This window comes from Equus quagga, chromosome 11, assembly GCF_021613505.1.
Source record: "Equus quagga isolate Etosha38 chromosome 11, UCLA_HA_Equagga_1.0, whole genome shotgun sequence".
Classification (NCBI taxonomy): Eukaryota; Metazoa; Chordata; class Mammalia; order Perissodactyla; family Equidae; genus Equus; species Equus quagga.
The window spans coordinates 50,292,389-50,318,550 of NC_060277.1; the positions used below are offsets into that span (position 1 = coordinate 50,292,389).

Sequence of the window (26,162 nt, forward strand, 5' to 3'; positions counted from 1 at the left end):
CCCCTAGAGGTTGAAGCACATCTGAGGTCGTCTGTGCACACCCCCAAGCCTTGTTTCCCCCTCTTCTTTGTGTTTACTCCTCCCAATCCCTAAGGACAAAAACTGGGGTCTTTTGTTTTCAACCCTTCATACCATGCCCTCCTTCCTGCCCCCAGCCTGATGGCTAAGTGTGCATGGTGGACCGGGTGTGTGATCAGCCAGCCTGAAATGGTAGGTCTTTCTGAAAGAGTAGTATACCTATTCCTCTGTCCAACAAAAACAGATGACAAGATTGTGGGGAATCTGGATGTAAAGAAATGTGCTCAGCTTTAAGGCTCTTGAATATAATTTCATATTTGATAATTCAGAAGACTCATTAAGATCTTGTATCTTTTATTGCGTAACATCTGCATAACAATTCACAATCTATGAAATTCTCTCTCCGACATCTTGCTTGATTGTAAGCATCACCCTTTCAGTTAGATGTTGTTGCCATCTGTCACTCACAGATGAAGAGACTGAGCCACTGTGATCAAGTCGCTGCCGCAGATCACACAGCTCCCAAGTGGAGAGCCGGGGTTCAGGCTGGTGTCCTGACCTGCATTCAGGCCACACTGCTGCACTGGCCCCAGGGTAAAGATCAGTTGGCTTGTTCCTGACTGTAAATTTGTGCGTGCTTGTTAGTAGAAAGCGCTGTGGAAAGGTTGCCAGAGAAACCAGCTTTGCCTGGAATTGTAGCTGTTCACATCTAGAGTCTTACATTCATTCGTCTGAAGGCATTAACACCTTTGGTTATACCTGCTTTTTTCATGTGGTGTCGTTCCAAGTTTCTGTTTTTCAATAATTTGCATCCAATACAAACATTATTAGATCAGTGTTTAGAGAGTGAGGTCTTGATCATATTCCCTATCACTAATCCATTGCATAGGAGAATATTGAAAATAATGTCGTTAACGTAAGTTTTTTTATTTTTTTAAATGTCACTTAACATCAACCATAGCTATGCGCTGCTTCTTTAAATGCCTGTCAGTTACAGGTGGAGGGTGCCCAGGTTGAAATCTACCGAGTGGCCTGACAGGTATGGACAAGAGCCCAGTGCTCCTGGACAACAGAGGCGCGAGTTTGTAGCCTTGGAAGTGAGCAAAGCCGAAGGCCCACCTAGGGGTTGTCGTCATGTGCTCAGACTTTCTAAGATTTTGCTGTCTAACTCAGCTGACCTCTGGAACAGGAGATCTGTGAAACAGACATTCCTGTGCCTGAGAGTCAGGAACAGAAAATGGAAGCTCTGTTTCTCTTCATGGAGAAGGTTCCATGGAGGAGGGGAAAGTGGTTGGTTGATTTGGGAAACGGGAGAACTGTGTGGACCTGGAAGGTTCTGGAGAGGAGCAGATGATAGACTGTGGGTAACAGGCAGCCCTCGGGGAGAAGAGGAGGTTCACCGTGTCCTTTGCCTTGAAGAAGAGCTGTTGTCTTTCCCAAAGACTTAGTATACTTCTGACCTATGTTTTACATCTTATTTTGTAATCTAAGTTTTTTAACTTAGCATTATTTTATGTGGACTTTCCATGTATTCACATAGACTATTTTTAATCTCATTGCATTAATGGTTAGTAGTTTGCTTAAACAGTTCTCTATTATTAATTGATCAAGTGAGTTGTTTCCAGTTACTCCATTTTAGAAACAGTACAAATAAAACCATACTTTTACAGTTTCTTTTTTTGAGTCGTGGTTCCAAAATTGGAATTACTGGGTCGTCGTCTGATTAGTCCTCTGTGTTTTTTTCATATTGCCAAGTTGTTCTTTGGAAATATGATGTTAATTTACAGTGTCACCAGCCCCACCAAGCAGTGGGTTCCATGATCTTTTAACTTTTTTCCTCATTTTATCGTATAAGGTATTACCACATAGCTGTTTTATTTTGCTGAGCCAAACATTTTGCCCAATGTCAGTTTGCTATTTGTATTTTTCCCTGGTGGGAACTCTATTCATATCTGGTGTTAAATACTTTAATTTTCTAATTAATTTAATTGTTTGAATCATATTTATTGTCTTTAGCCAATAAAAATATATTGAGATAATTGATGTGTCATATAGATCTAGGTATATTTTCCCCATTGTGTGCAGCCTGTGAAGGAGTTGGGTTTGAGCTGTCATGAGAGTGGGCAGGTGCTGCCTCAGGGGATGGATCAAAATGAGGAAACAGATCAGCTGGGGTGGCAGGGCCCTGAGCTATCCTGCAGAGGCTGGGAGTGTGGTAGAGACGCTGGACTTGATAATGGAGATACAGTAACCCATGACACACTGTCAGGTCATATCAAGAAATGGGCTAGAAATCAAAGCCAGCGAGTCTGGGATGAAAGCATGCTTTGCACTTGGCTTGGGCTTTCCCAGCGTCCTGCCCTCATCTTAGAGAAGCCAAGTGACTGGAACGTGCGCTGCATCCCAGGCACCCCTGCGTCTGACTGCTGGGTCCCTGTTCTTTAACTGGTGGTAGAATCATCAAAGATCAAGGAAAATTCCTTAAGGAGAGTGTACCTTGAGAACAGGGGCTCATCTCAGTTCTTTCATATTCCTGGTCTAAAATTAGAGCAGTTATGCAGATAAGTGCAGTGTGTGTGTGCGTGTGTATGTGTGTGTGTAAAAACACATCCTTTTACAAATGTACTTTTCCCCCACAAAATATCTGTTGGCTTATGTGGTCCAGAGAATTGAAATAGCTTTTTTTTTTTTCAAATCTCCCTCTAATGTGTGTTTTCCAATTTAAATACAATTTACTGAAATATTTTCTTTCTAGTCTCCGGAGAGTACAGAGGGCAAGGATGGATCCAAAGTAACTAAACAGGAGGTGAGTGTATCTTTGACATCCTGTATTTAGTGATTTAACTGGAATTTTTGATATTGTTATGATTGTCTGCGTCTGAATGAACGTTCTCCTAAACAAGGCTGTTGAGACCGCAGAAACCAGACAGGAGTGTCGCTGTGTAGTCTCGCTTGGCCTAGTGTGTTTCAGTGGGGTACATGGATGAGGCATTTTCCACTTACAACTTCCAGGTTGTTTATATTTCTACCTGTTGGTCCTGCTGTCTGTTAGAGCAGATACTTTGAATTCCTTCTGGGCAAAAAGCAAGATAATAGGTAAATTCATCAAGGAGAACAAAGTCTGCCTTTCACAGCAAGGAAATGAAAGACTGTTGATTTAATAAATTCTCTGCTCCAGTGAGTGAATTATAAATTACTTTTTAGGTTCGGAATATTTGCCTAAGAGGAATCATCTCTGAAGTCAAAAACTACAGAAGGATACACAAAATGTCAAAATGTTAAAGTTGGATATTTTTAATCGAGAAAATTCTTAGGACTTGAGATAATTGCTTAGGCAATAATTCAGGGAAATGTGTGCTAAATACAGAGACCTCTGAACACTGGGAACATGGAAGACAAGCTTGCCTTTGACCCTCCGTGGTAGCATCGTGAACTTCTAAGAGGAGATGGATGAAAAAGTAGCAAATGACATGGTAACTGTGATGACAGCCATTCACTTTTGCACAGAGCTTTACAGTGTGTGGAAAAACTGCAGCTCTTCCCCTTGAAATTGTAAACTAAACGGGGTCATGAGAGAGACAGAAACAATGTCTAGTTACAGGTTCTTTGATTGGGTGGTTCATATTGTTAATAATTCAGAGGAATTTGTCATGATGGCAAAACCCCCTACACAAGATTTGTACAAGGAAATTCATTCTGCCACATGGAGAATCTTTAACAGTATCTATAAAGAAATAAGCTAAAAGCAAAACAAGCAAAACTGCCTGTAACCAAGTCCCCACTATCCATTTACCAGCTTTCAGTGTCTAACAATTTGGGAGGTGAGGTTTGTGATCCAGAATCAAGTCACTAAACATGCTAGAACCAAACGAAAAATGATAAATGCTTCAATTTTCTTGGAAATGGCAAACTATAGTTTGTAGGGCAGTTGGCTAAGTGTAAGGAGCCTTAATGTTTTTAGATTTGGGCACAAAACGCATTTGGGTTTCTCCATAAGGACTGCTGTTTAAATTGACCTTTCACTCAGAAGACGTACAAACCCTCGCACACAGCAGATCTTGGTGGCGAAGTCTCTCCAGTCCTTCTACACTGAAAACACGAAGATATGTGAAAGATTTTTGCTTATGCAACTGTCTTAGACATATTATTTTAGCCCCCGTTTTAATGATTTCTATTTTTAAATTATTTTTAATATTTTGTATTATTGCTAACAAAAATAATTTATCTTATTGCCAACAAAACCTTTCCTAGATGAGACTACTTCTCACTTAAGCCAAGACCAGGTTAAAACTCGTAATAGGTCTTCAGGACATCAGCCCAATTGTTTGAAAAGTGAAAAGGTCGTTCAGTTAGCTGCTGGTTTAGGATAAGAACTGTCAGACAGTCTGTTGATTGATTTTTTTCCCCCACTGAATTGACTGACTCTTCTAGTTATGTCATTGAGGATGCACAGACTTGATTGTATTGAATAGATGTCAGTTCCAGGGGGATCCTCTTTTGAAAATCCTTTTCCACTGTCATGATATTTGAAGGGCGTGGTACAGAGTATAGTACTTGGACAATAAATGGCCAAAACAATATATTACAGTTACTACACTCGGCAGTTTACAAAGCCCTTTCACATCCATTGTTTTATCTGATCCTTAGGATAACCCTAAAAGGAGAGCACAGCAGATTCATTCCTCAAGAGAAGTCAGTGTATTGAGCACCAGTACTCTGCTGAGCACTGCTCTGGGCCCTGCTGATTCCACAGGGATCAAAAGAAGCTACAGTCTGCCTGCGTGGAGCTCCCATCTTAGTGGGGGGAGAAGGGGCATAAAATAAAATAACTGGATATTTGCTATGAAGAAAAATAAAGCGAGGAAAGGGAATAGCGAATGTCAGAGAAGTGCTATTTTTGATAACAAATAGGCAGATGATATTATCATCCCCATTTTTACTAATGCAAACAAGGTTCTCAGAAAAATACATGATTTTCCCAGTGTCATAACCTGTTAATTGCAGAACCAAGAAAGATATCTGAGTCTCCTGATTCGAAATCCTCCGTGCTCATGCCCCCTTTGTGGTAGTCATAAGTCTGATTGCCCGGTGCTTTCTCTCTGTCTTTCCCGTTCCCTGCCACGGCTCTGATACACATCTTTCCCCGCTTCCCAGTTTTGCAAAGAAGATAATTTCTATTTAGCTCCTTATTTGTTTGGGGGAATTAAAAGCAACTTGACTTTTGGGTTTTGCAGGGAAGTACATGGTCAGGCTTAGGAACAATAAGAGATCTTGTAAAAATAGAAATGCTTCCAAATTCCAATGGAACAGCCCACGTGCATCAACCCGTATTCAGCAAAGTCCAGTGATTCTGCTTGAATCTTGCTATCCCAGTGAACTTTGTCCTGGCGAGATTCGACTTCCATGTTGCATTTGAAGTCAGGACATTAAAATAAAAGACTCTCTATCTTTCAGAGTAGTCTTCACCAGAATTTTCTCCAGTCCAGGGGTGATCATTTACTCTTGCTGAGCAATTCCTTTGTGCCCAGCACCTGTAAGCTGCCTGACAGACCCTCGCATTCCTGTTTCTGTGGCTCTCCTGGTGACTTTCCGTTCTGAAAGTCTCCCTTCCTTCCCTGAGAATCACTCATTTGACCACTTTTCCTGAAGATTCACACTTAATCACGAATGGAGGAAAGTTCTTATCTTTTTTTGTAGTAATCCTACCCAACAGCCTGAATCCCAAGTAAGTACCTCAAATTCTAGTGTTTGGAAAAGGAAAAAATAGCAGTCTAGTCTATTTTATATCCAATAAATATAGTTCAGTCGTTCATAGGTTTTCAGGCTGTGAAAGCTGCTGGAACTTTCTGGGAAGGTGTTCACACTTGCATGCATAACCAGTACCACTGACTGACTGAGGGCAAGGGTCGTTCCACTGTTTGTAGTGAAAAAGAAATTCTCTTACCATGGTTCCTGGAAAGGAAAATTTAAGAAAAGTCTTTTTTTTTATGGCATAGAAAGAAGAGCTGGTAAATTTTAGGCAGGAAGTCATAAAATGATTTTACAATATAAGAAGGATGTGCTTTTTGGAGATTGGTTGGTTTAGGCAGCCTAGAGAGACAAACTTCGCTTTTGCCTTCATTTCCTCGGCTTTTTATCTCGAATCTCTTGTGCGGGTCCTGAATTAGAAGGAGGTAGTGAGCTCTTTGGATCAGCACAGCCTCAGGCCCTGCGGAGTGGTGCCATGGGTGGAATGTCTCTCTGGAGATCTGAGGGCGCTCTGGCATCACGCTCCCTCTTTGGCGTGTTTGGGTGGAAAGGAGAGGAGCAAGAGGAGGGCAGTTGAGGAACTTTTCACGTTTTGGCCTCACTTCAGTGATATTTTACTCAGGACAACCAGTGGCGGATAGGGAGGCAGTTATGAGTAGTGGTTAATGTTTAGCTCCTTTTCTGGACCCAAATTGGGTAGTAACTGAATTGTGGCCTGAGCGTTTCCCCCCAGTTCACACTTGCTGCTCATTTCTGGTGCCCACCCGTTGCCTTCACCTCAGCATTTCCTGAGGGCCCCTGCTGGGCACTGGAGCTACAGGAATGCATGAGAAAGACGGCCCTGTGCAGTCAGGGTACAGACAAGAGACAGATGAGGTGAACGGTGAGGTAAGGCCACCATGGTACACTAAGTTGACGCCGAGTGGAGAGGGCTCGTTGAGGTCCAGTCACCCCTCTGTTTCCTCTCGGAGGGCATCTTTTTGGCAGTCTTCTGCTGGCTGCACTTTACTTGGGAGATGCTGTGGATGGTTCTTGAGGCCACACAGAAGCTTCCAGGTTGAGCTCTTTTTGGTAGCTGGCAGCGTTCCTTTGCTCCTCCACGCTTGGAAAGCATGCTGAAGAAGCAGAAGTTGCCCCTTGCTGCCCAGTTTAATTTGATACGGTTGCCTTTTCTTCAGTGGTACCCGTTCACGCAACTGAACAGGCCTCACAGGATTTGGGTTCTAGTTCCCAACGACTCGTGAGAGCATCGCTGTGAATGCGCCCACCATAATCCAGAGGCTGCGGCACTTCCTGTGGAGCATCTGATACAGGCTCTCCTCCCCACCTGTGTGCCGAGCTGTGCATCCTCTTATCCAGCGCAGTGAATATATCACAGCCACCACTTAACCTGCAACGCCTCCTGGCCTCCGCACCTTCTACTGCCCGGCCTCATGTCCAGCTGTGATCTTTCCTCGAGACCCCAGAGTTAAAATTATTCATGGAGCCTCTGGCCCTTTATTTCCTTCTATAGTCTAAAGAAAGATAAGTTTACCTTCCTCTGGCTGTTTTCAGCAAGAAAGTTCTTAGATGTGGAGATGGCAAGAAATATTTCTTCCAGTTTGGCCTGCCCAGCTGACGTGGACTCACCCGAGCAGGCTTCAAGAATCTCCTGATTCCCGGCAGCCAGGGCCCGGGCTCCTACTGACCATTTTTGCTGACTCCCTTAAAAAATTATTTAAAACAAGCGAAGTCTGTGTAAGGCAGCAAGAATAAGAAAAAAGCTCGAGTTCATTTATTCAGCAAATATTCTTGAGCATCTACTATATGTTAGGTGGTACACTCTTCTACTAAAAAAGGAACGGTGAATAAACGGGTGAAAAGTGTGGAGTGTTCACTTCTGGAACACTTGTGGGGAAGGCGGTTGTCCTTTGAGAATGTGAAATCCTTTGGGGAGCCGTCTTTTGCGGATGGTAAGCAGCGTGTCAGTTCTGTATGCTTCTTCCTGAAATGCCTAGAACAGTTCTGATATTTTAAATTCTCTTGCAGTCTCATTTGCTGTTAACTTGTACCATCGTTGAAGAAAAGATTTCCTGAGAAATACCAATCTCAACAGTTTCTCTAAATTTTCTAAACTTCCAAATTAAAAGATTAGTGAACTTTTTACTCTATTTAAATTTTTAAACATGTGCATTTGGTAGATAAATAAATGTGTTTATTTTGTTACAGGTAAAAGGAAGTCTTTCTTGTTTACTGCCTAAGATTTGTAGTCACTTTCTTTTCTGACATAGTAACAAGGCAGGGAACTCCCGCAATTTTGGTTTCTACACAATTATACGTGTCCTTTGTATTAACTTATAAGCTTTAGTTGCATTTGTAAGGAACAAGAGTCAGGCTGGAACCAGATCTGAAATAGGACCTCAGTGCTCTTGCTGTCAGTTTCGTCACAAAAGTAGATTATGGTTTGAGTCAGAGCGTAAATTCGTCTTCCTTTCCTTTTCTTACCCGCCACACCCTGAAGTGGGAGGCCGTTTCTTGGGGCCGTGTGCCTGTCCCTCTTGGGAAACACTTCCTCTTGAGATTTAGGGTGCCTGGGAGACGTGGGGTATCTTTCACAGTGCTCACCTAGAGAGGGTGATGGGAGTCAAACGTTATATTCTTTCAACAAGGTAAGATGTTAAAAATGATTTTTTTTTAATCTTCTTGGTTGCGTATAATCACAAAAAGAATATTTTCCCTTTTCTTTTGTAGCCCACCAGACGGTCCGCCAGGTTGTCAGCGGTGAGTACTTCAGACCCCTTGGTGTGAGTTCTTGGGAGCACACGTTCCTTCTGTCCAGAGCACAGCAGCCAAAGGAAGATTAAGGTGGTGATTCCCTTGAGTTGTTGTATTGACTTTTTGGAACTTGCCTGGCTCACAACTTCTAGCAGATTTGACCCGTGTTGCCACGCAATTCTGTTGACGAGATGTGTTGGTGAAAAAGTGGCCAGCCCGTTGCTGGGAATATGAAGCCCAGGGAGGTCTTTGATGTTGCTGGATCTCTCAGTGAAAGAAGAGCATTAAGCCCTGGCCTTCCAGTTCCACATATGATGTGCTCAAGTGGACAGCAGTTCTGCTCCTCTGTCCAGGACTCCTGCTTCAGTCAGAATGTTCAGAAGGTTGTCTGAATCGTGTACTTTACCTTCATTTCGAAACTAGAGATTCTTTGAAAAAGTGGTGATTCTGTTTTGCCGCTCAGAGGCTCGCTCTTGGCCGGGCAGGGCAGCGTTAGATTGCAAAGCTGGGATACGCAGGGCGACTCTGGCCTGCGGGGAAGCCTGGATGCCCTCCTCAGCCAGCGCCTGTGCACGGCATGGTGGAGGGAGGCACAGCAGAGATGGGTGTTAGGACTGCTCACAACTCAGAAGTATAGCTGAGTTTTGGGCTGGGTGAGCCGCTGTTTCACGGAGTCCCAGCCTAAGGAGGCGACATCAGAGCCCCCAGGAAGATTAAGAGCCGGGAGGAGCGGGTGCGTGCGTGCACAGTGACTCCCGATTCGGCCGAAACCCCCCCAGGGTGGTGTGCGTGTCCAGCAGTAAATTTCACCACGTTTCAGAGGTTAGGTTTTCACTCTTTGTAGATTTAACTCCAGATTATACTGAAAGCCATTGTATCCATGGGTCTCTAACCTGTTAAGGGGGTAGACTTTGTAAGTCAGAAACCAAAATTTAAAGCCAGGCCTTTCCTGAGCCCTGGGAGCCAGGAACGTAAGCACCTTCCTCGGAGGTCGTGCTGGCGGTGCTGCCGCAGGGCCTCCTGAGAGGCCTTGCCTTCCCTGTCCCGTGGAAAGGCTGCGCCAGGAGGGGAGGGGGGACGTGGCTGTTTTACAGAAGATAATATAAAAGGAAATTATTTGCTGCAAATTGGAAAAACAAGCGTATGGTAGTACAATATATCAAAGCGCAGAATAACAAAATTTTTAAAATCCTAACAATTGAGGAGCTATGCAAGCTCCTGTTTTGGGGAAGCGGACTACAGATTTAAGGTGATAAGAAGATTAATAAAAACATTTCTTCCTTTTCAAGTTCAGTTTTCTTTTTTTATTTGAAAGGTGATATCTAACAGCCAATGTTCCAGAATTGAACTATCTGCAATTTCACTTCAAGCCCTTGATGAAAAGGGCCAGATTTCGAGATGAGCCTGAACCACCGCAAGGCACTGGGGAGACCCTGGCCCGTGTTCTCTATTTAAAAACTGTTCTTCCTAGTGCCAGGAGAGATGTACACTTATTTTTTTTCTAGCTCAATGAGAGAGAGATTTGCCCTGAATATCCATAGAAAACCTGTGGTTTAAACTGGTTATCTTGCCCAGCGTCCTCGTGTGCCACGCAGGGTCAGGCCCCGGGGAAGCGGCCAGGGCCAAGGCTCTGTGGACGGGCCAGGGCCACAGGGCAGGCGGGCACTGCTCACGGGAGCGGGAGGAGAACCACACGAGGCAAGAGAGAAATAGTTGCCTAGTGGGCTCTTTGGCTAATAAGATCTGTGAAAACTCTTAAACTTTGGGAGCTAACCCTGGACATTTTCTCATTATAATGCTGTTCTTAATAAAAAGCTCTAGGGACAAATGAGCCCAGTGTCTGGGTGGGCAATGGCGTCTTCCTCCTTGGGCTAGTGTTGGAGGATGAAGGTTGGAAGAAGCTCGGCTTCAGAACTGGAAATCCACGTCAGAGCTGGAAGGATCTGGCCGATTTGAAATCCTTCGCTGGCGGCTGTCTTCATTACCGGACGGGCTTTGCCTGTGATTGTGCTGATTTCTAGACTGTTGGAAGGCCAGTGTGACCGAATTCGTTGAGTCATTTGGCCAAGGGCCTGAGTCATTCCTCTTGCTGCTGTGCTGTGATAAAAGGAAGTACAGAGACATCGGAGAGAGAAGCTTAAACCTGTTCCCGGATTGCTGTTGTGGACCAGGGAATAATGAGTTGGCTTTTAAACCTCACCTGCCGTTCACTTGAGAACCCAGGATGAAAACAGTCACAAAATACAGACTTCTTTTATGCTGTTACTTGATGCTGAAAACAGGACAAAATATTTTTTAGATGACGAAATCATAGAACGGACTGTTGTCTTTTGCAGTCTCTGTGTTCCTTTTGGTGCTTGAGGGCTGTTTTTTTTCAGTACGTGTATGATTTATCTTTGCAGAAACCCGCACTACCAAAGCCTGAACCTAAACCAAGAAAAACGTCTGCTAAGGTAAGAGGTGCTCCCTCCCCAACTTTGGCGTGCTTTCTTTTTTTTTTTTTGGCTGAGGAAGACTGGTCCTGAGCTAACATCCATGCCCATCTTCCTCTAATTTATTTGTGGGACACCTGCCACAGCCTGGCTTGACAAGGAGTGCTAGGTCCTCGCGGGCAAACCCTGGGCCTCCAAAGCGGAACGTGCGAACTTAACCGCTGCGTCACTGGGCTGGCCCCCCACTTCGGCTTTTTAAACAATGAATAAATTATAATTCCATGTCCAAAAGTCATCCAAGGAGAGAGCCCATTTAGTGATTCAGGCTAAATATACTGACTAGAAAACTGTGACCGCTGCTGCGGGCTTTCTGCAAACGCACAAAGCACAGTTTTATGCTTTACCAGGAGTGTGTCTTCCATTTGGTCAGTAAAGCAAAGGAGATCAGAGCATGTTGCTCTGAGAAGCCTCATGTCCGGGGGGCTTGGTGGCTGCCTTGGGATCGTGCCGTCCACTTGACCCTCAGAGGGGTGAGCCTGGGCCTGGGCGACATGCCCGCCCACAGGTCGATGAGTGGCAGGGGCTTCTGACTCCGCATAATTACTCCTAGTGGGCCAGTATGATGACTAATAATAATCATATAATGATTAATACGAGCAAAAATACCCACAGACATTTATATGGCCCTTATATATGCCAGGCCCGTTCTGATTGCTTTTCTCCTAGAACCTTCGCGTCAGTCCTGCCAAGGTAGGTACAGATAGTCTGCTTTGCTGATGAGGAAACTGAAGCACAGAATTATTAAGGAGCTTAACCCCAAATGGCTTTTCTATACTCTGCCCTTCAGAACATGATCCCGTGTTGTGAGTTATTTGAAACTGTGTGTCTTGTGGCACGAGTAGGTGATTCTGAAGCAGAACTCGCTTCTGTAGTGTGGTCTTAAAAGCAGGCACTTTTCGCCATCTAGTCCTTCATTTTCAAGTGCTGTCTCAGCTTTGTAGTCACCCGAGCCCCGGGTCCCCATGTGAGGTGTTGCGCTTCTGGGTTCCTGCCCACGAAGCCTCGTGCTTCCCTGACGCCGCTGTCACCCTCTGCACGGCAGAACCCTGCGGCGGGAGGGAGGCCCCCCACATGCGGGACAGGACTCCGGGCTTTCCTGGAAGGGAAAGTCTGTGGACTTGCTGGGCAGCCTGTTGCATTTTCACAGAGACTCAGTGTAACGCACTTGAAGCCCAGCAAAATTGGGTTCCTATTTCCCCTAAAAGCCATCGTACCAGCCACGGGGGGCCTCTCCCCGTGTTTGGAGGGAGGCTGACTGATTTCAGCCCACATCGCACCACATGTAACACGCTCTGTTTGCCTGTGCTTTGATCCTCTGTCAGAAAGAACCTGGGACAAAGATTAACAAAGGTGCTAAAGGGAAGAAGGAGGAAAAGCAGGAAGCTGGAAAGGAAGGTACTGCACCATCTGAAAATGGTGAAACCAAAGCTGAAGAGGTACTTTTCTGCAAACACCTCCCGCCGATTGAATCAGTGTCTCAAAAGAAATTTCTCAGTCCTTCAGCCGGTGATAGCACGTTCATAATGTCTCTTCTTATTGCCTGTAATGTTATTGCAGATCCACATCTCTCGCTCAACCGTTAATGTCTCAGCCTCCAGAGGTACCCCACCCAGCACACTGTCAGTAAAGGGGCAGATTGAAACAGTGAGAGTTCAGGGTACAGTAGAAAATTCTGCATGTTTGCAGTGACTAGAATCAGATCGTAGTGTGGTGTTCTTTATTCTGAACAGTGGGAGCGTGCAGGTGGAGCTTCTGTGGTCGTTTGGAAAGCAGAAAGCAACAAATGCAGCAAAGTGTATGCGTAATAAATCCTGCCTTGTCTGTTTTACACTCAGAGGTGAAATAGGTTTGCAGTAGAGCTGCTAAAAACAGGTGTTCAGAAGTGTGTGTGTTGATGGGGTGGACTTTTCTTTGGCTTCTAGAAGTTTTAATAGTAACTATATCTCTTTTTTCCTTTTTCACAGGCACAGAAAACTGAATCTGTAGATAACGAGGGAGAATGAATTGTCGTGAAAAATTGGGGTTGATCTTGTGTACCTCTTGGGACAACTTTTAAAAGCTATTTTTACCAAGTATTTTGTACATGCTAATTTTTTAGGACTCTACTAGTTGGCATACAAAAATATATAAGGATGGACATTTTACTTTCTCATAGTCATGCTTTTTGGAAATTTCCATCATCCTCAAGGAAAATAAATACAGATTTAATGTTGGAAGCTGTGTGTAAAACTGATTGAGCATTCCATGCACTTGGTTTAAGAATTTAGTCCTGTGCATACTGTGGTGTTTTTACGGTGCATATTTGAATTTTTCACGCAGTTTTTCTAGAGCAATAATTAGTGGTGCTTTTGTACCTAGGTTAGGTTTTATGTGGTTTTAATGAAACATGGATAGTTGTGGCCACCTGCTGACTATTTGTGGTTTAAAATAAAAGGTTTTCTTGCCTGCAAAATACCTGCCTCTTAGTAGTGTCTTTACTGAATTTAATCAGTGTTCTCATTTTATTGTTGCAGAAGATGTAAAGAATTTCTAGTCTGTACCATAACAGTATCTCTAATAAATCAAATAGGATTGCTTCTTAGTTGTCCTGCCTTTAAAAATGTTAGTGTTTTAATAAAATCACCTATGAGCACCAGTGTAAAAGAATTACCTCTAACGTACTTTATATCGGGAGTGCCCAGCAATGATTACCGCAAAGTAAAACTTCATAAAACTCTGCTTTTTTTTGAAGTCCTTATAAAGAGGATAGTGTTCTGCTAAACCAGAGCTCGGGAAAAAACATAAACTAGGTCTCATCCTTGAAAATCTCCTACTAAGTCCCATTCATTGAGGACGTCACAGCTTTGAAAGCTCTCAGCCCACGTTAACCACATTTCAGCTTTGCATCAGCCTGAGAAAGGCATTGGCACAGGTGTTGTTAAAGCTCCTTTTCAGGCAAAAAAATAGGGGCATGGAGAGTATGTGACTCACATCAGGCCCACAGAGGGGAGAGAAACCAGGACTTGAACCTGGTCTTCTCAGTTTTAAACATAGTGTCTGTCTGAGTCAGTTCAGGCTGCTATAACAAAACACCACAGGCTGGGTGGCTTATGAACAACAGAAATTTATTTCTTACCGTTCTGGAGGCTGGAAGTCCAGCATCAGGGTGCTGGTGTGGATGGGTGAGGGCCCTCTTCAGGTTGCAGACTTCTCGTTGTGTCCTCACGTGCTGAAGGGCTAGGGAGCTTTCTGGGCCTTTTTTATAAGAGCACTTATCCCATTCGTGAGGGCTCCACCCTCATGACTTCAGCACCTCCCAAAGGCCCCGTTTCCTAATACCATCACCTTTTGGGGTTAGCATTTCAACATACAAACTTTAGGGGGACATAAACGTTCAGCCCGTAGCAGTGTTTCTCTGTTTCTGGAAGGACGTAGCAGTGCCAGAAACTGAGGAGCTCTTCTGTAAATGTATTTTTCGGTTTGCATTCCTGAGAAGTTTGGTAATGGCACGAGCACCCTGGGGAGGCTGAATTCTGGGGATTCCTCTTAGATGAAGAAGTGAATCTTTTAAGATGGAGAGTGGTGTCTGCACTGCTCAGGGACTCTCGAAGAAAGGCTGTTGTTCCTCAGAACTGAGTACACCTGGGTAATTGTCCCAAGTCTGTCATTAAGGTGCTGCAGATATCAACCGTATTATAGACAGAGTAATCTCATTCAGAGTTTCCTTGGCTTCTGATTATGAAATGTACCCTAGTTCCTGTTGGACTTGCTGAAATCCACTTTTACCCCAATAAAAAATAGCTGGTATCCTGTGAACACTTCACAAAAATATTGTGAGTATGCAGTTAGTACATTGTTGAAGTACATTGCTGGCTAGCTTCCAGTTCAGAAAGGGAGTATGAAATTCATAGGTTTACTTTTTCAAAAATTACAAAAGTGCTACAGGTGATATTTTAAAAAAATCAGACATTACAATAATATACAAAGTGGAAAAATGTCCTCCTTTCTCCCATTTGTATGTCCCTGAGATAATCACTGCATATCATGTTCTCTGTGACATGACAGCATATAAATGCCATCTCTTCTTACCTTTACCACCACTTTTATTTTGGTCAGTCTAATAAGTGGAAAATAATGCCTCACTTTTAATTTTAAATTTATTTCATTACTAGTGAAACTGAGCTTTTCATGTATTTGATGGTTGTTTGAATTTGCTCTGTGAGTTGTGATTTCTTTCTGTTACTCTGTTTGGGAGTCCGTGTGTTTTAACTCATTATTCGCAGTGACCATTGATGCCATTACTTTTATTTCAAACACACAAAGATCAGGGATTCTGTCAACCGTTAGTATGTGTCTACTAAAGTTTTATCATTGCCGCATTGACAAAGTGAGGGAATACTGTAGAGCAGACGGCTACCACAATAGCCCAGGACCCTCAGAGTGGTTCCCCAGAACTTGAAGACCTGACACATGGAGGGTTTGGGAATACCCACTACTGCCACATTGCTTACCCCTTTGGAGAATTTATACATGTTAGGAAAAGGGCCCCCTTCTCCAAAACACGTGTCTGCTAATCTGCTGGAAAATCCTAAGAACCCTGAGTCTACAATGACTTTGAGCCAATTGGCGTCACCTGTCGTCATGAGTGGTAGTCCTTAAATTCTCCCTGGAGGCTGCCCCATGGATTGTGGTGGTATAGAGTGGGCTTTGAGGGACAAAGAAGCCCAGAAATTCCCATTTTTAAATTCTGTGAGAAGATCACCTGAACCAAAAGTCAAGATCCATTGGTCCAGCAATAGGTGAACTGTCTTATAAAATCTTGAATGTACATTTACATAATTAAGGAGTTTGAAACAAGGTTTTGAAACCAAGGCTTTTTCCTGTCCTCAAATTTTCGGAGGCTTCACTCTTGGCTAGAGGTGCAAGTGCTGTCCCTTAGGTTGCCAATCTTGCAGGCACAGGGATGTCATCAGATGGTTTTAGCTGTCAAGTATCCTAATGTTTCTCTTTGCTTTGTCTTAATCATGAGTTCCACACTTTTATTACTACTTTCTACTTAATATTTTATGCAGAACATTGATTTAAAATCTTTTATAATAATTATATGATTAAGGTAATAATAGTAAATAGCCACAATTTATTTGATGCCCTGTAATAAGCACTTTACATAAATTAATTGGGGAGAAAATTTGTAAATTCTTTCTTTTAATATAATGTTCCCATCCTTTAGTTAAAGTAAGCCCAATTTTCCAATGCCGCATTCAGGTTTAGCTTCCTTTAAAACTGCAAAGGGAACTTTGTGATTTCAGTCGTCCGCTGGTGTCCTCAGGGAGTTGGTTCCAGGACCCCGCATGGATACCAAAATCTGCTGATGCTCAAGTCTCTTCTATAAAATGGCATAGTATTTGCATGTAACCTACACACATCCTTGTATATACTTTGAATCATCTAGATTACTTATAACACCTAACACAATGTAAATAGTTGTTATACTGTATTGTTTAGGGAGGAATGACAAAAGAAAATGCTGTATGTGTTCACTACAGATGCAACCATCAAAAGCCTTTCTATCCTTGGTCAGTTGAATCCACGGATACAGAATCCGCCCATACGGAGGGCCAACTGCCTACATATCTCCGTAGTGGGAGAAGAGAAGTCTTTGAAAGCCCAGTTTTAAAATGATACATAACATAAATTTCGTGACTTTGAATTAGGCAATAGTTTCTTAGGCATGACACCAAAAGCACAAGCAACCAACAAATTGGCCAATGTCAAAATTAAAAACTTGAAGAAAGTCAAGAGAAAACCCATAGAATGGGAGACAGTATTCAAATCATATATTTGGATAAGGGTCAAATATTCAGAATATATAAGGAACTTTTACAATTCAACAATAAGCAATTTTTGAAAAACAATTTTAAAAGGGACATTTAAAATAGACATTTCTCCAAAAACAGTTTCATATCAATAACCAATATGTAAATGAAGGGATGCTCAGCATCATTAATCATTAGGGAAATGCAAACCAAAACCGTAATAAGATGCTTTACATGCACTAGGATGACTATTTGAAAAAATAAGTGTTGGAGGGGAAGCGGAGGAGTTGGAGCCCTTATTCATTGCTGGTGGGAATGTACAATGGTGCAGTCTCTCCTAAACAGTTTAGAAGCTCCTCAGAAAGTTAAATATGGAGTTATCTGTGACCCAGCAACTCCACTCCTGGGTATATACATACGATCACACAAAAACTTGTGCATGACTGTTTATAGCAGCATTATTTATAATAGCCAAAAAGTGGAGACAATCCAGATGGCCATTCACTGATGAGTGGATAAACAAAGTATAGTCTATCCGTACAATGGAATATTGTTCACCATAAAAAGAAATGAAGCACTGATTCATATTACCACATGGATGAACCTTGAAATCGTGCTAAGTGAAAGAAGGCAGTCACAAAAAATCACTTATTGTATAATTCCATGTATATGAGATGTCCAAAATGGGCAGATTCATAGTGGCAGGAAGTAGATGGGTGGTGGCAGAGGCTGAGAGGAGGGGAAAGTGGAGAGGTGACTGATAATGGGTACAGAGTTTCTTTTTGGGAATGATCAAAAGTTCTAGAATTAGTGGTGATGGTTGCACAATCTTTGAATATACTAAAGACCACTGACTTGTACTCTTAGAGAAAATGACATTTTCTTAGAATCAGGTCTGCGTTTAAGTTGCAGCACTATTTTTCTCACTAATTACGTGAATCCGGACAGGTCCTTTAACTTGTGCCTCTCAGTTTTCTGATCCTTAAAATAGAGATAATATTTATTTGTTAGGATTGATGACATGGTCACTGTGAAATCTCCTAGTGCAGTGTCTAAAATACAGCAGGTTTTCCATAAATGCCAGCTGAATTGAAACTGGATGAATACGGATGGGATGGAATGGGCTGGGTAGACGTACTCGCCTGAGTGTGTATCGTGTGTGTTTGTCATAGGCAGGCAGCCTCAGGTCAGCGAGTCTCTTTGAACAGTGCAAAAAGAAGTGTGCTTAGGGCTGGCCTGGTGGTGCCGTGGTTAAGTTCGCACATTCCCCTTTGGTGGCCTGGGATTTGCCAGTTCGGATCCCGGGTGCGAACATGGCTCCGCTTGACAAGCCATGCAGTGGTAGGCGTCCCACATAGAAAGTAGAGGAAGATGGGCATGGATGTTAGCTCAGGGCCAGTCTTCCTCAGCAAAAAGAGGAGGATTGGCAGCAGATGTTAGCTCAGGGCTGATCTTCCTCAAAAAAAAAATAAAAGTGTGCTTCACTTAGAAGGCAATATTCCTTGAAATTAATGCAAGAATTAAACCATCTTTATTTCATTGAGTTTGTATTTAACCCAAAGCCTTTTAAAACACTAATACCACAACTTCAGGAACATTTTTCTGTTGGTTCTGGTACTATTTTGGGGACAATAGTCTTCTACGTGTGTACTCACATATTTACTTTTAATTTAGACCTAACCTCACTTTTCTAGAAAAATTACACCATGATCTGTAATACCTTTCTTTCTAGATCACAAAGTACTTAACAGTTGAACAGGAGATGTTCACTTAGAGATAAATACACCTGCACTAGAGTAATGAGTATCATTGAGTTCCTTGAAGCCAAGTCATCAACTCTGAAAATGGGATGAACCTCTGAGGTCATCTAGTTCCTCTCTGATGTGGCTTAGATTCCCTTTTACAACAGGACCAGCAAAGAGTTTCTCACACTTACTGAATACCTCCAGTCATGACGAAGTTATCACTCAAATCGCTCTGAGAGTTAGAAAGTACTTTCTTATTGTTGAGCCAAGAACCATCTCCTGGCAGCTTCCAGCTAGTGATCCCCGTTCTGCTGGGATCAGGGACACACAGAACTAACTGATTCTTCCCACAGCAGTCCTTCAAACATCGGAGGACACCTGTTACCCGTCAGAAATACCTTGGTTTCTCTCACCTATCCTTATAGATTATGGTCTTAGGACATAGATCTCTTTAAAAGGTAATGCATTCAAATTAGTTTCATAAATTCAGACAGTTGAGAAATGAGAGCAGAAATTTTTCAAAATGATCACATTAGGTTGAACTATGTGAAATGCTCATTGTATCTTCTCTTTTACACCTTCAAAAACAGCAATTTCATGTGGTTCAACCTACACTTTTCCCTGGTTTTTCTCCACTCTGCAAATTTGATTAGTGTATCTTCTGTGAGCCCATCTTGACCTCTATTAAGTATGTTCAGCAGGCAAAGAGCACTTCAGGACTGCACCAAAGTCTGTCTTCCAGGGTCATCCATTCATTAGAAATAGACTGAACATCCAAATGCTGGGCATTTTGCAAGGTATTAGGGATACAGGGGTGAGAAGGTCAGTATCCTTGTTCTTACGAGTCTAGTGGGGAAGCCACCATTAATTACTTAGTAACACAAATAAATGTATGTTTATAAGAGCCATGACCGAGTCCTAACGTCTTCCACAGTAAACTCTTCATATAAATCCTCTAATAGATTTCATTTTAACAACTGTATCTCAGTGACCCTAACATACATTAGCCACAAACAAATCCACAAGAAACTAAATAATTTATTGAATAGCATTTTTAAAGTAGTATTCACCTGGGTTCTATAGAATGCCTGTGACAAAATCATAATTTGGCTTGGCATAATTAATGTTTAATTGTACTTCCAGGAAATAATTAGTCCTGGGTACTTCTTGTAGCTCTTCTACTGGTATCTTTTTAGACCATAATACTCCCATCTCTCACACAAATGACCTGTGGAATTTGAATGACTTGACAGGTAAAATAGAATTTAGGGGAAGTGGTGGCTGGGAGAAAGGTGGCCTCAGAGTTGGAAATCACAGAACTGGGATTGACCTTTGTGGATATCTGGTATAGTTTGTTCTTAGAACTGAGTCTCCTTTGAATTCTAAAATAATTGCTTTTGTTCCTGTGAAATCTTTGACGTCTTGTAATAGTAGGCTCTAAATGAACATAAAGTGATTAAAAATCTGCATTCACTCTCTTTGATGGAATTCAATTTGAGAAGTTGATAATGAACGGTACTCTCAAAAACCAGTTTACTCAGCAGAGTAACCCGTGAGCTGCGTTTAACTAGCAACTGTTAAGCAGCTCCTATGTTCTGAGAACTTCGCTGCAGAATTTATAACAATCCCGAGAAGAGATGTCATTTTGGGGTTTGTTCTTGTGAGAGAAGACAGACCTTTGGCCATATCCACTTGTGGATTTTTTTACAGCAAGTTGAATAACTGATTCACAAAGTGACATAGAGTAAAATCCTCAGTTAACAACTGGTGAGTGTCCACAATGTGCCCCGTGGTGGACAGAAACAAATGGAAACTTTACTGGCATTATCTGTTGCAATGAGTTGCTTTTCCTCTTGCATTCTCATAGTACCTTTCTTGACCTATATTTTGCACTTACTTCATTCTGTCTGGTACCGTAAAACAATATTTCCTTATCTAGTTCCTCAAGTGGAATTTGAGCCTCTAGAATCGCAGAGCTTTTCATCCTTACATTTTCCGAATCACCTGCCTGGAGCCAGTACATGGTAGTTACTCAAAGAAGGTTTATTAACCTGTTTAGGTGGACTAAGTTAAAAATCCAAGTTGTTCTCCTGACTTTCAAAGTACTACTGACCTTGAAGGGAGTCCAAACTAAAACACATAAAAGAGGAAAAAAGACTCAGGGTACAAAATTAAGTGTTAAACGTGTGCTGTTAGACTAAATGGGCTCTAGGAGACCAGAGGAGGGAACCGTCTTGAGCAGCTGTGGAAAGATTTCACGGTAGAGAAAGCATAGATGCTCCTGATTTTTCAGATTAGTTGCCGAGGAGCTGAAGGATCTGTCCGACAAGGTAATGGCAGTTGAAAAGCCTGGAGGGAAGAGCATGGAGTTAGATACACCTGGAGTAGGTTTGTCTCCCAAAACCTTGTTTCAGATACCTGGGCAATTCAATTCATCGTTTCCTGCTTCCGTTTCTTCTGTAAAATGATTAAGTTGGATTTGATTAATGGCTTTTAAAACTATTTTTTTAAAGCAGTAGGTTACCAATAATTCTTTCTTGATGGTGGTTGGGGAAATTGCAGGATGTGTATGACCCACCCCTTGGCCATCGCCTCACCGCTTGGAGCAGCTCCTAAGGCTCATCGGCTGAACCCATGGGACACAACTTGAAGACTACTGAAGGGGAGGACCTCTGAAGGCCTGGGTGACGGGATGGCTCCTCCCAACTATCACCATGCACAGTGTAGGGAAGGAAGACATTTCCTCTTCCCAAATGGGGGTTCGTCTGGCCGGAGAACGAATTAAATTCACATGAGACAGAATAGCAAGAGAAAATTAAACAAAGCTTTATGAGGAACCATGGCCCGGGGCCTTTCTTCCTGAAGGAAGAAAGGGCACCAAAGAAGTGGGGTGCACATAGTGGTTATATACCCCCAAACAGGGTGTTTCACATGTGATTGAAATGTCCCTCCCACAATAGTCACAAGGTTGCCCTGTCGGCACAGCGCTTGATGGACACAGCAGGTAATGGTCTGCTATCTCTGAGGGCGTAGCAGGAGGCTAGTCGATTGTCTGGAGCTGGGCGGTCACAGGTGAGCTCAGCAATCAGTTCCTAGCCTAAGGAAAGATGCTTAATCCTTAAAGAAATGCCAACGTTCAGAGGGGGAGGGAAGTCAGTTACAGGAGGTTACCAGACAAGCACAATAAAATGCAGATTTAAGTCCTTGCCTTTGGTATTGATTAAGAGTTTCTAGAGAGAAGGTCATCTCCTTTCTTTTTCCTGGTACAGAGAGGGAGGCACCTTTACAGACAGAGATTTACCTTACAAACGTAAATGTGTCCTAACAAAGGGCAAGTTCCATTCCTCTTTCCCTGTCCCAGCTTATCAAAAGCAATCAGCCTCAAATAATCCTGACGCCAAAGAGACATATCTTGGGGTGGCCAATTTCAGGTCCCCACAACAGTTTGTGTGGAAAGACAGGGAGACACCAGGACCGGCGTGGAGGGTTGATGGTGGGAAGCGGCGGGTACCGAGGCTGTGAACGTAAAGCACTCAGCACGGCGCCCGGCAGAGGTCCACATGGTCCTAGAAGCCTTGACTGGCAGTCACCAGTGTTTGGATATGATTCAGCCAGAAACACGGAGCCACCCCCGATTCTTCCACAAGGGAAAGGCATGGTGTCCGCGGAGGGGAATCGCAGCTAACTGGATCCCTCGATTAACTAATATTTTCCCTTTAATTAGAATATGATCTAGATATTACATATTAGGGAATTATTATTAGGTTTCTAAGGTGTAATATGGTATTGTAGTTATTCTTAGGAAATGTGTGCTGAAGTCTTTTAGGGATGAAGAGTTGTGATAGCTGCACCTTATTTTCAAATAATTCACATGTATTTAATGTATGTTATACAAACATGTATGTCCATATATACATCTACATAATTACAACAAATACGGCAAAATGTTAATTGTTGGATCTAGTGGTGAGTATACAGGTCTTCCTTATATTATTCTTTTCTGTTTGCTTGCATTTTTCATAATAAAAATTTGGGGAAAAGTGGGAAAATGTGTTTCTCTTTGATACTCTTACAGGAGAAAAAGGACAGTGAATGATAATCGCAAACATCAGGAGAGTACTTCCTTTGTGCCAGGCTGTGTAGTAAAGAGTACTTTGTGTCAGGCTGACCCAAAGAGAAGTCTGGCCTTTGTCTCAGCTCCTGAAAGGTAACTTTTAAACCCTTGGAATTTCCCAAGTGACAGGAGGGTCTTTGTTATTCATGGTGGGCCCCTGGGGCCATGTGGTATCAGCCCAAACTCTGGGGAAGACTGGAGACAGTTCAACCACATGGGCAATCAATCAGTCATGCCTGTGGAATGAAGCCCCAACAAAAGCTCTGGACACCAAAGGGGTGGTGAACATCCCGGGCTGGGTACTCCGCGTGTATTGTCACACGTCAGTAAAAGGAGGTAACACGTCCTGAGGACAATGACAGCTCCTAGACTCTTCCCTCCGTGTCTCTTCCTTTCGCTTACTGTAACTTGTATCCTTTCCCTGTGATAGACTGTAGGTAGCCATGAGTGTAATAGCTTTCAGTGGGGTCTATGAGTCCTTCCCGTTTTCTCCCATTATCAAACCTAGGGGTGGTTTTGAGAACCCCCTGAACTTGCAGTTGTGTCAGAAGCTAGAACAGTCCTGGGACTGTGCCCTTAGACTGTGCCGTTTGGCTAACACCCGGCACAGGCACTCTCCTTAGTACTTTTTTTCAGTTGAGGTATAATTGACATATAACATCATATTAGTTTCAGGTATACAACAAAATGACTCAATATTTGCGCATATGATGAAATGATCACCACAATAAGTCTAGTTAACATCCGTCAGCATACATAGCTACAAATGTTTTTATGATGAGAACTTTTGATTGACTCTCTTAGCGACTTTCAGATATGCAATACAGTATTATTAACTGTATTTCTCCTTAGTAATTTCATATGAATATTCAATGCTCATAACACGAGCATTAATAAGTTGTGATAGGACCCACTATTTGGTCTACTTTACAGATAAGGAAACTTAGGAACACATAACTATCTTGCCCATGGTTATACAGTGAGTGAATGGTGGAACCAGAATTTAAACCCTGGCAGGCTGCTCCGAAGCTTATGCATCTTGCTGATAAGGAAACAAGCTTATATCAAGGTATAAGTGAAAAAAATTCCAGAGTAGGTAGGTCCAGGGAGCAATGCAGGTTGAGTCCTGTCTATTCCACTCTCTAACTGCAATTCTGTATAATAACAATGGGCCTTCAGAATGAAGACAGTGAGACACTGTGCCCTGGAAGGAAGATTCAGTCATGCTTAATACTACACACTTTTTTAAGGCCATTAAGTGGACTAATTAATTTTATTAAAAAGTCCAAGAGTTCTAACAGAATGGGCTTTCTCATAAACTTTTCCCTTATCCAAGAAACCAGACCTCCACATTCTCTGACCATTCCAGTTAATAGGAGCCTTGCTGTAAAATTTCAGTGGCATGGAAAAAATGCTTTAGAAGAGAAACCACACCTCTCTCCACTAATTGATAGTTGACAATAATCCAAATCTAAATGGCATGTACTTCAGAAATCAAAATCGGGGGTGGTAAAAATTTCAATACCCGGAAGAAATGATATGAGGGAAGAAGATCCATCTAACAAGTCAAGCTCCTGTATACTATTCTTTTGCAAAATTCAAAATGTTCTAATAGGAAAGATCTAATTTTAACAGGACACAAGTTTCAAGACTTTGCAAGCACTTTGGTCATTATTTACACCAACCAGCTGAATGTGCGTTAAGTTTGAATCAAACCGTCAAAAAGCTTCCAGATAAATAGTACTACATAGGTGCAAGCAAAAAGTGTGAATGACCCTCAGCAGTAGTCACGAAGTTGGGCTTCTGCTCTTTGAATGCGTGCAGTGATGTGTGAACAACGCCCTTACATGGTTGCGAGGGTGCTGTTCTCTCACCGCCCCCAGAAAGCCTGGGGGTAAGCAATTCCCTAGTTGGGGGGGGGGGGCGGAAATTAGGCGATGCCGAGAGCACATAAAAACAAGAGAAATGCAAGAGATCAAACCTCTGGTGCTGCTTTATTCTGCACAATTGAGCCTAATGGCCAAACAGATCTCTAAGAGGTTTTAGTTTATGCCCTTCTATGGAATTCCTTAAGTGGCTTATATTTCACCTAAAACAAAAAAAACCCCTCACAACTCCAAGCATTGCATCTTGAGATCATGCTTTGCTCTGATCTCTACTATAGTCATTTTCTGATTTTTTTTCAATCGGTAAAAAAAAAATTGCTTCCAAAACATAGTTATGCACTGTCCTAAAACCTTATGTAGAAAAAAGACAAACAAAACAAGACAAAACCACCAAAGGAAAATAGGAAATAGTGTTTATGTGTTTTCTCTTCCGTAAAGTAAGGATGATAAAAGTGCCTGTCTCCTAGGGTTGTCATGAAGAGTAAATGAATTCATATTTTTAAAGTGCTTAGAACAGTGCCTGGAACACAGTAAACTATATAACTTTGTTTAATAAAATTTTTCAAATACAAGTAAAAACCACTTTGCAGGCACAAGTGGAATAAAGCGGGTGAACATCAGAAAACGTGCCTTTGTCCTCCTTACAAGTAATTAAGTACTGTGAGGCAGCTTGGGGCAGAGAGGAATGAGGTACAGTGGGAGAGATGTGTTCCCAGCAAGTCCCAGCTAAGTGTGTTATCCCTTGGTTTATTTTCATTATAGGAGTTTTTTGATTCCTGCATACTTTGAACTTAGCCTCAAGGGAAAAAGTTGAATTGGGACTCTTTGTGACTAGAATCTCTGGCCTGGAAGGTTGGCGCCTTCCACTGTTTCTTATGCCAAGCCTTTGAGATTCTGTTCCCGTTCCAAAAGCTGACAGGAGCTTCCTTGCAAGTTTTTCTAAAAGAAATGAATGAGACTAAACTCCAACAGATTTCTGCCTTTCTGGACCCTTAACCAGCCTAATTAGCTTGGTGAATTAGCAGTGCGAAGGCCCGAGTGCCGAGTGCAGGGGGCCCCAGCTCTGGGGGTGGAGACACATGAGGCCCCACAGACCACGAAGCAGGACCAGTCCTGCAGCTGGTCAGGACACTCAAGTAAGGCTTCAGGAAAGCGACTGCAGAAAAGCTGCTGCCATCTTTTGGCTGATTCCATGGGAATGGGGATTGTGAACTTTGAGCCATGCAAAATTATATTTATACCCAGAAAAGGCTTTGTAATGCCAAACGCAGTGGGCATTAGATATTGCATCATTTACACTTTGGGCCTTGAAAGGAAAGTTTTGAGGTGGTTCTGAGTAGCTCTTTTCCATCTCAACAGGGACGGGGGAAAGGACTGAAAATTGAAAAGGGCATTAAGCAGTGACAGAAGGGACCCAGGTCTAACACAAAAAACTTCCAGGCCTTCTTACAGCCTTTGTACTCGCCCGGTCAGACCCTCCCACTTTGTTTAAAAAACGTTTGTTAACATCCCTTTTCCTATCCTGAACTAAAGCTCATAGACAATATAACATACCTACAGGCATAATTTCAAAAACCCAGTGCACTGCTCTAACTGCAAAACAAAGAGGA

At 42.6% G+C, this 26,162-nt stretch overlaps 1 protein-coding gene across 4 annotated transcripts in view; it reads left to right on the top strand.

The window, feature by feature from the left end:
• The window catches only part of HMGN3 (high mobility group nucleosomal binding domain 3), a 28,928-nt gene extending 15,464 nt beyond the window's left edge, over positions 1-13,464 (top strand). Inside the window, exons 2-7 of one of the 4 annotated variants that reach the window (XM_046677620.1) lie at positions 2,774-2,824; positions 8,497-8,526; positions 10,923-10,973; positions 12,335-12,448; positions 12,570-12,669; positions 12,977-13,464. In XM_046677620.1, coding sequence (XP_046533576.1) covers positions 2,774-2,824; positions 8,497-8,526; positions 10,923-10,973; positions 12,335-12,448; positions 12,570-12,669; positions 12,977-12,990 — 360 coding nt within the window. In that variant the 3' untranslated portion in view covers positions 12,991-13,464. The other 3 variants (XM_046677621.1, XM_046677619.1, XM_046677622.1) reach the window with 3 other exon arrangements.
• Positions 13,465-26,162: the final 12,698 nt, after the last annotated feature.